A 10,077-nucleotide genomic window follows, 5' to 3' on the forward strand; every position below is an offset into this window, starting at 1 on the left:
TATATATATATATATATATATATATATATATGTTAAATGAGCTTGTTATTGTATTCTAACTAACTATCTAACAGAATATGCATATAAATATTTTTATGAAAGAATATTTTGACACAATACATTTATAAATAGGAAATCTTTTTCTTTCTGAAAGAATAATTTTTATACGAATCAAGAATAACAATTTATATGAAAAAAATAATACGACCAATAAAGATTAAAAATACGACTAATAATTATTAAAAATTACATTTATTCCTTAAAAATGCAACTGTGGACAAAATTTGCATTCATTTTGAAAGAATACAACTAATGATGGTTAAATAATAACATTTATTCTTAAATAATAAAACTAAGAATTAGAAATAAAAAGTATCAAAATTTAACAAAAATACTAATATATTTTGATAGAATATTATTGATAAGAATCACTTTCAATTAGGCGGTCTATTCTTCAAGCATCAGTTTCCAGAATGCACTTGATCATTGCAGAATGTATACAATTAGGAATGAATGCGATTAATTTGCAGGTATGAGAAAAATGAAGGAATATCAACTGAGTGTATTGGATCATACAAACAATCAAATAAAAGCAAAACACCATATGTAAAATTAAATAACAAACAAAACACAATTTAATATATGAAATAATGCTTTAATTAACAAAATACAAATCAACCGATTGCCTTCAAAGATAGTAAAAAACCTCTAACGTTAGGTTGATATCATCTGTTAATTATTTAATTATATTTCATGTATTAATTAGCAATATACAACTAAATAACAACAGAAATGATATCAAACAACATTCAATTATATGTTAAAAAAATATGCAGTGTTATAAAATGGTTTGTTATTGGTTATCTAACCATATTGTATTTGAAAAACAATAAGTACGTATCAGCTATGAAAAATACATGTATCATAATATACAACGAAAAGAGGAAAATAAGAAAGAAAGAAAAGATGCATGTGATCAAATACATAATGCTTTCATGTAACATCTGAAGTGAGGTACGTTCCATTTGTACCCTTATATTTTCAAAGTGAACACTTTTGGTCCTTGGGTATGTACGCGGGGCGTACCAAGGTGTACGCTTAGTGTACTCAAGCGAATCATATTGGGACCACGGACACGTACGCTGGGTGTACTTATATGTACGTTGGTCGTACGTGGATTTTGTGAAAACCCTAATTTCTGGGTTTTGGCCACTATTTAAGCAACATTATGGAGTGAAACCCTATTCTTATCAGCCTCCTTGTCCCTCAAATTCTACTCTATAAACCCTAATCATTACTTGTGTGTTCTTGGAGCTTTGAAGGTCATTAGAGGAATATTGTGGTACTCTTGAAGAAGGTGTTCATTCTTGAGGACTTGTTGGAGAAGATAGAGCTTTTGAATCCAGAACCTCACCAGCTTTTGGCTCTCATTTGAGGTATACAGTTCTGAACTTGGTGGTTTTTCTCTTAGATCTCTTGTGTTGGGGTTTTGGACCTTTTTGGTCCCAAGAATGGAGCTTTATGGTTTAAAATCCGTTTCTAGGCTTAGGGTTGCCACCCTTAGTGCTATTTGAGTCCCAAAGACAGAAAAGTTACCATCTTGAAGGTCTTGATGCGGCCATGCAAGAGTATTAGTCATTTCTATGGAAGGAGGTTGTCATATTTCAAGTTTGGGTCCATTTGGGGGTTTGCAAGCCACTAAGTAATCAGATTTATGGGTGAAGACACTTTACTGGACTCATATATGTGTTTGGAGCATTAGGTCTTAAGGGGTTAAGCTCTTTTAGAGCTTAAAAAGGGAGTACGCTGAGCGTACAAGCCCGTACGCGCAGCGTACAAGCCATGCAGCCTGTACGCTTAGCGTACAGAGGAGTACGCTCCGCGTACTCACTGGATTTGGGCTTTGCGTCATTTAGGACTCAATTTGGGCCATTCCTTGGACTTCGCTATTTTTGGGCCATAGTGGGCCATCAGAAATCAGATTTTGGGCAAAAAATTTGTTTGGGCTTAAGGTAAGGCCCATTTGAGGAGCTGGGCCCAATTTAGAAAATTGGGCCATTGGTGGGCCACTAGTGGGCTTGGAAAGGCTATCTAGAATTGGGCCTTTCATGTTATGGATTTGGGCCTAGGTCATGGACTGGATTAGATCATGGGTAAAATGGTCATTTTACCCTAACAAGGATTATTGTATTTTGACTAAGTGTTATTTTGGTAATGATAGCTTGGGGAGTCATCGGAGTAGCAGTTAGAGATTCTTTACAGTGAGATTCAGCATTCAGGTGAGTTTTCCTCCTGTTTGAACATGTCGAAGGCACCAATGTCGGCCCGTATGTATGACTGTATGTATTCCGGACTAAGTTACGATGTCGGGCGGTGCCCGATGTAGATTTATATGTTTTCCGGATTTCGTTCTGATGTCGGGCGGTGCCCGAGGAATGTTTGTATGCTTGATGTCTTCGTGATTCTTGCATGTGTATGTATTTGTATGTTTCCGGATTACGGTTCGATGCCGGGTAATGCCCGAGGAATGTTTGTATGCTTCCGGATTTTGTTCCAATGTCGGGCGGGGGCCCGAGGAATGTTTATATGTTTATGTTATGTGATTAGTTTATGTGTATTTGTTGATATGTTTATATGTATACCGAGCTTTACTCGATGTCGGACGGGGCCCGATGGCGGACATTATCCGATGTCGGGCGGGGCCCGATGCAGGGCAGGGCACGATGAAGGGGCGGGGCCCATAATATGTTTATATGTGTTTATGTGATTATGTGATTATGTGATTATGTGTATGGTATGTAATGCCCGTGTTTCTAGGCTAGACATTAATATTGACATTATAGTCTAGGTTAACCTTTGTAACTCATTTTGAAGAAATGAAAAGGAATTATGTGAATATTATGTGAATTATGTGTTTTATGCTTAATTATTAGAGTTTAATTAATTAAGAATAAAAATGAGCGTCAAAAATAAATATTAGATAAAGCCGATATCTATTAAGAAACTTGTAGTGGGCGTGACAAGGATTACGGATATATAAAGAATACCGAAATCCGAGTTATAACGAAGAAGTTATGACCTGTCGAAGTTTCGCGATAAAACCGGCACAGGGCCGAATGTCGTAAAAAGTGAGTTTTTGATAAACTCTTTTTAGCCTTAGTGATCTAAACGAAACTCGTAGTGTTCGTTAAACCGAGAGTATGTATAAAAAGAACGCCCAAATCTGACTTCGTATGAGGAAGTTATGATTTTTCGAAGTTTCAGCTTAGAAGTAAACAACTAAAAACTCGAATTTTAGATCGAGTGATTTTTAGCCGACACGACCTAAACGAGAATCGAAGGTCTCGTCAATAGTAGCACAACGGTAAAAAGACAGACGAAAACGGACGTCGGATGAAGAAGTTATGAATTTTTAACGGATTTCCTATCCCGGTCTGTTAAAAATAACAATATAAAAATTAAAGTCAAAATTAGCCGACGAAGTCTAAACGAAAGTTGTAGAGCGTAATTTTACCTACGCGTGCATATAAAGAACGTCAAAAACGGAGCTCATATGCGAAAGTTATGGATTTTAGAAGTTTTGGCGCGAAAATTGAGAAAAATCCCCAAAACCGAGGAATCTCGCATACGTGGACTTCGGCCACGTGTCCTCGCTTCGCATCCAACACGTGTCCAAAATTGTGCTGAGTCATCCGATCTTGTGAGTCATCCGAACCGGAGAGCTGATCCGAAGTGAGGAACGTATGGGTTGCGGGTCATGAGTCATGAGTTGAGTGGTTCATTGGGATGAGTGGTTCCAACTCTGTGCCGGACCAGACTCTCGAGTTGAGTTCGATTCTAGTGGTGTATTGAGTAGGCAAAACGAGATTCCGGATTCAGAAATGAATTTCCTTTGGAAGGGGGTATTGGTTCCATCTGGTGCCTTAGACCTGAGTGGGTCAATTCGTTGGTATGAGAAAACCGAGAAATGCATGGAACTAATGAGTAGTAGACGGCAGAGATCGAGAGTGAGTCGAATTCCGTATTCGCTTGAGGTAAAGCAAACTTTGCGACTTGTATGTCGCACTGGGCCGAGATAGTTGTATTGATAAGGAAGTCAGTGAGACGTTTTGGTAAATGCAATGGGTAACCTTTGGAGGTTCAGTTGCTGGGTCGGGAAATGACCTGGTGCTCAGTCTTGAAAGGGATATTGAGAAGGGAGCTGAGGTTTATGTTTGTCAGATGTCGAAGGACGTTTCTGAACAAGCATGGTCATTGTTCGTGTCTGAGGACAGGGTGTTGAGGGTTCGTTGTTCAGAAGGGTTGTGATTGCAGTACAGTGGATGAGTCCCTGGTGTGAAGTGATCCTCCCATTCCTTGGTATATGATCTGGATTGTTTATCATGTCTGGGACGAGTGATCGGTAGCCAGTTTTGGGCTTAGACTTGTTTTATCGGTCCCCACTGGAGAATCAGAGGGGCAACGTGGTGACATCTGGAGAAGGCTGTCTGGCAGAGATACATATCACTAGAGTTTCCAGATTCTGGAGAGTCAGAAGGGTTATCGTAGCAGCAGCAGGGTCTGTCCTTTTCTGGGTAGGAGCTCCTATTCGGATTTAGGTGTCTGGGGAGGGAGATAGTTGTGTGGTATGAGATCCTCTCGGTGGTGTTTTTTGGTTATTGGATTCGATCTATGTGGTTTGAGGAGCGATTTCAAGGACGAGATCTAATTCAAGTGGGGGAGAATTGTAACATCCGGAAATTTGGATATATCTATTTAACCCTTCTTCTTCAAGTTGTCAAGATTAGCCCTTAAATGAAAGTTATGGCAAATGAGTACGCTGGGCGTACTAAAGAGTACGTTGCGCGTACTCATGCGCTTAAGTTGGACGCGGAATACTCACGGTACGCTGGGCGTAGTGGGCCCAGACTCAAACCCTAAATGAGACTTGTGCACTATATAAGGAATGCTATGGCCTTATCCTCAGCCACCATTTCACAGAGAGAAACCCTAAGAGAGCATTATCTTCATTCTAAAGCTTGTGTGTGAGTGTTTTGAGCTAGATGGTGCCTTTGTGTGTTAGTGAAGAAGAAGGGGAGGTGCTTGTGGAGGCTAGGGTTTGGAGTTCAAGCTTGGATCTGAGTTCTTCAGAGGAAGGACCTTCACTTGGAGGTAAAAAGCTCAAAACTTTCTTCTTTATTTTGGTTTTGTGTTTCATGGTCCATTTTCTAGGGTTTTGTCCCAAGATGGAGACTTTTTGGTGTAAATGGTCTCCCTAAGCCGACCCATTTCAGTTTAGGATGTGTTGTGGATCTATAAAAATCCAAACTTGGTCGTGGTTATGGGGTCATGTTTGAGTTTTGGTCTTAATGAGAAAAGGGGATAAAAGGTTGGAGTGAGTTATAACCTTTTTAGCCATGCAAAGGCCTAAAGGTCTTGACTTTATGGTTTAGGAGACTGAGGAATGTCGAGATCTGAGATATGAACTGTTGTCTTAATCTATTCAGACCAAAAATATAGAAAGGATGAGTCTGGGACTTACGCTGGGCGTAAGTCTCAGAACGCGCTGCGTAGGGGGTCGAGTCCCCGATTCTGGTTAGCCGGTGTACGCCCCGCGTACACGAGTTGGTACGCCCCGCGTACTGCTTGCTGTTGACTTTCGTTGACTTTTAGGGTTTTGGTCAACATGTGGACTTTTGAGTCAGGGAGGGGTAAAATGGTCTTTTACCCTTCTGTGGGATAATAGGAAGGGTTTAATCTAGCCTTTGAGAGCCATTATTTATTTGAGGATATTGTTTATGTGATTAGGCGGGGGCTAGATCCGTATATTCGTGAGCAAGATTATCTGAGTTACCCGAGGTGAGTCTTCTCACTATACATTACCTAGAGTGGTATCTATGTGTAGACCGGAGGGTCTTGTGTGCTATGTGTATGTATGAGATTATGTGCATTGTGATATATGTATGCTATGTGTTGTATAGACCGGACCGGAGGGTCCAACGATATAGACCGGACCGAAGGGTCCAACGATACAGACCGGACCGAAGGGTCCGACGAGCTATGACCGGACCAGAGGGTCCAACGAGCTACGGGACTGGAGGGTCCCGCTGAGACACATCGACCGGAGGGTCGTATTATAGCCTCAAGTGGCGTATGTGTTGTATGTGGTATTTTGGGGAACTCACTAAGCATTTATGCTTACCGTGTTATGTAATATGTGTTTCAGGTACCAGCGAGAGTCGCGGGAAGGCGCCAGCATGATTTGTACACACTGGCAGAAGATTAAGTGTTGAGATTCTGGGATATGTTTTATGGTGATGACATTGATATATGAGATTTTGAGAATATTATATGAGTTTTATTATGTTTGAAAAATGAAAAATTGTTTTAAAAATTTGCGTCGTTACACCTTCATCTTACACCTAGATATGAAGTATTTTATATGAAATACGTGCTACGTGTAATTATATTAATTGTTTAATTGAGGTGACTGTTAAATCGATGTTTTATACAAGTTTTAAACTGTATATGTATTTTTATCTACAAATATGTTGGGTAAAACATGGGTAGAAAGTTGATGTGTGATGAGATAAAAAGATGAGAGGCCTCGATGTGATTGTGATTCAGTCATCTAGCGGAGTTTGGATGACGACCACGGACTTTCTAGACAGTCCAGTGGAACACTGGCAGGCCCGCAACCTGTAGGTGTAATGAACTTGGGTGTTCATTCGTTGTACTCCATCCGCCTCATGGTTGCCTTTAGGACACGTATGGCTGAGGAAACCCCTTAGCAGTAGTGTCCATCCCGATGATATTATTTAGGCTAGGTCCCTTGTGATAAGTGTTTAGGGACGTAAAGTGAGGATAACGGGAATGGGTAATCATGGTTATTGTTGATTGGTGAACTTAATAAGTTTATTATTATTGTGGGTTGAAAACCTTATATGCTCACCAGGCTCCCAAGCCTGACCCACTCAACTTTTTATGTTACAGGTAGTGGACCCCGAGCATAGTCGGTGGACGATGAGAGATTTTTGGATTATAGGCCAATAGTTGTAAATAACTGTTGAAAGACTTATAATGTCTTGTTTATGCTTTTGATCTGTATCGGAACATGACATCCCGAGGTTTTATTCTAATGTTATTAATTTAATGTAATTAAAATAAGATTTAAATTTTGAAATTTGAAATGGAGAATCAATAGATTGACAAGTGACATGATATTAAGTACAATGCCGAACATGGTGACACATGACAAAAGAACTACTCTTTTATTAATATAGGTAGATTAGAGAGGATTTGTCAAAATTAAAGGGATTTGATTTTACCTTAATTTAGTTACCAAAATTAATTAAGTTAAGATTGCAATAAAAATATCAAAGGGTTAATGGCCTAGCGGTATGTATTGATCCTCTCATATGAGAGGTCATGAGTTCAAGTCTCGATGGAGACATAGATGGTTATTTAAGAGTAGTTTAATTAGCTTGTCATTTCCAAAAAAAATAATTGCAATAAATGTAGTAATAATTGGATATCAATTTCATTAATTAATTTACCTTTTAATTTCAAAATTTTCAAATTAAACCTCATTAGTTTCTTTTGTTTATTTATTTAAATTTAAAAGATAAAAAACATTTCAATTGTAATAATTCATTATTTTTTTTATTTTCTTATAAATCAAAGTTCTCAAATATTTTGACCTTTATATTTAACTTTTTTTTTTTAAATTAACCTATGTAATACATGGATCTCACAACTAGTATATATATATATATATATATATATATATATATATATATATATATATATATATATATACTTGCAACAAGACTACCAATTTCCACCTGTATGGAAAAACCTAAAGAGCCATTAAGATGGGCATTTGGTTCATAAAATGTTGTTGAAAAAAAAAACAAAAGTGTGAATTTGTTGATCTCTATTTAGACATATTCCTCCATTTATCCTTCAAGTCGGAAGGTGTCCGTGATGTATGAAAAACATGACGACCAAATTCCAAAACTTTCTTCCAAGGGAAGTTTTTGTTGGCTGTTGCTGAGAACTTTTGAACTCCTTCCTGCAACGTTTACAATTAAAGCAGAATTAGCAATTTAGCATATTTGACTTTTCTAGTTTGCTCATATTTGACCAAAATTTCGAAAACCAGTTATGGTTGGGGACCAAGAAAAGTTGTTTTACTTGGAACATAGACCAAAACTTCACAGTAACCTAAAATTAACACCAAACATGAAAAAGAAAACTTTTTAGGACCAAAATTGCAAAAAATTAACTATACTAAGGGACTAAAACTGTAATTTACTCTAAATTCTAATGGAATGGAATTGGTGAGCTTTCATTAGCAAGAAATTGGAACCAAATGAAAGGCAATAAGTTTTTTCTTATAGAATTCTAAGGTTAAAAGGGTACTTCAGTATTTTTAATGATAACAAAATGCTCAGTATTGAATTCCATGATGGAATTGGTCATAGGATTTTGTGAAATTCAATTCACCCAAGAGAGGGAATGATTATTAAATAGAAGTTAGAACTCAATTCCAATTCCACACAAATCCCACATTGCACCTTTTATCAAAAAGATTTCCTGTTAACAAAAGTTTTACAACATACCTTAAGCATATCTTCTTCTTCTTCACTCCATCTTTTACGCTTTCCTTTCAACAATTGTGGTTTTCCATTGAATGCAGTAGTTTTCTTCTCAGAACTCCCTGCTTCATCCTCAACTGGAACCCCTTTAGCATTCATCCCCTGTTCTTTACATGCATCACCATCATAAACAACCATAATCCTACATGTACTACCATCACAAACACCAGAAAATTCTCCATTCCTGTTAGGAATCCGATCAGTTTCCTCAGATACAGAGGTTTCATGTTTACTTTCACATGGCGAAGAGGAGGATTTAGATTGGTGGCCATGGCTGATATTTTCACCTAAGAAAGATGACAAGGCTTTCTTTGCTAACATGGCTTTATCTCTCAGTTGACATGTTTCTGTAGTCAATCGTCTGTAAACACAGTAAGGACAACAGAAGTTGCCAGTTTCATTGAATCGAGGGCTGCAACCCATGCAATCTTCATGAACAGATATAGGGCAGCCATTGTCGTTGCAGACCAAAAGCTTCCCGCCTCTCTCACATAACACACATAGTTCCTTGTCTGTGAAATCCATCATAAAAACACCTTCGATCTCATCTACTACGATCTAACGCAAGCTACACATAGAACATCAATCTGTAAGTAAGAGCAGTTTTGACTTTCAAACTCAAATTATTCGTCTCGCTAAGAAGAACGTGAATTCTGGAAAATGGGTGATGACTTGTGTTTAATAACATAAAATCAATAGTTTTGACCTAAATCAAAGAATTCATCCGGTTTTCGCATTACGCCGTAACCTAATTTCATCACATTCATACATTCATATATATAAAGCCGGCAAATAGGAAGAATGAAATGTGAACTGTTCGAAACATATGAAATTATTGAGAGAAATTTACCAGAAGACGCCATGGCTGAGTGTTAGGTTGATTCGAATAAAGGGGAAACATACAGTGAAAGGGTTTTAACTAAATTGAAGCAAACTACTTCGCTAAATTTGGTGATAGCAAATTTGATGTGTAAAATCGATCGATTGTAACTTTGTAAGAAGTGGCTACCCCCTAGTGTTAGTGTTGATGACGCTTTTTTCGGCCGATTTTGAACTTGTAGATGGCCGGAGTCTATAAATTGGTGAGTTTTATTGACTTTTTAATAATCCGATTAATAAACAATGAGCTTACAAACATAATACGAATTTTGGTAATTGCCTTATCTTGATGAGCTTTAAGATTCCGGTTTAAATTTCAATATCTTACAATTTTGATTTGATAAATGAAAATATAGAGTCCTAGGTGAGATCCTATCTTTGGTTGGTGCACCGTTCACTATCGTCTTGTTCTCGAGTTTTTTTATAAATTCATTAAAGGAAAAGGAAGGAAAAATTTGATAAAAAGAAAATGAGGTGAAGGAAAATATTCATTATTCCGTGTTCCCGAGTTCGAAGGAAATGAAAAGAAAATTTTAAGTTTTTGTGTTCCCGAGTTAGG

At 37.6% G+C, this 10,077-nt stretch overlaps 1 protein-coding gene across 1 annotated transcript; it reads right to left on the bottom strand.

Moving 5' to 3' along the window:
* Positions 1-7,826: 7,826 nt before the first annotated feature.
* Positions 7,827-9,747, bottom strand: LOC145138220 (uncharacterized). The gene is made up of 3 exons (XM_079072335.1): positions 9,490-9,747; positions 8,604-9,207; positions 7,827-8,053 (listed from the first exon to the last, which is right to left on the bottom strand). Exons 2-3 carry the CDS (start codon positions 9,165-9,167, stop codon positions 7,916-7,918), a joined length of 702 nt encoding a protein of 233 aa, XP_078928461.1. The 5' UTR covers positions 9,168-9,207; positions 9,490-9,747; the 3' UTR covers positions 7,827-7,915.
* Between the last annotated feature and the right edge of the window lie 330 nt (positions 9,748-10,077).

The sequence above is a fragment of the Lactuca virosa genome, chromosome 9 (assembly GCF_052849685.1).
Source record: "Lactuca virosa cultivar CGN04683 chromosome 9, Lactuca_virosa_CGN04683_v6, whole genome shotgun sequence".
Classification (NCBI taxonomy): Eukaryota; Viridiplantae; Streptophyta; class Magnoliopsida; order Asterales; family Asteraceae; genus Lactuca; species Lactuca virosa.

What these genes read in the sequence shown, in the direction of transcription:
- LOC145138220 (XM_079072335.1), bottom strand. Translation starts at nt 9,167, where the DNA reads ATGATGGATTTCACAGACAAGGAACTATGTGTGTTATGTGAGAGAGGC. An exon ending in AAGAAGAAGATATGCTTAAG is followed by an intron (nt 8,054 to 8,603) that starts GTATGTTGTAAA and finishes TAAACGTTGCAG; the next exon opens with GAAGGAGTTCAAAAGTTCTC.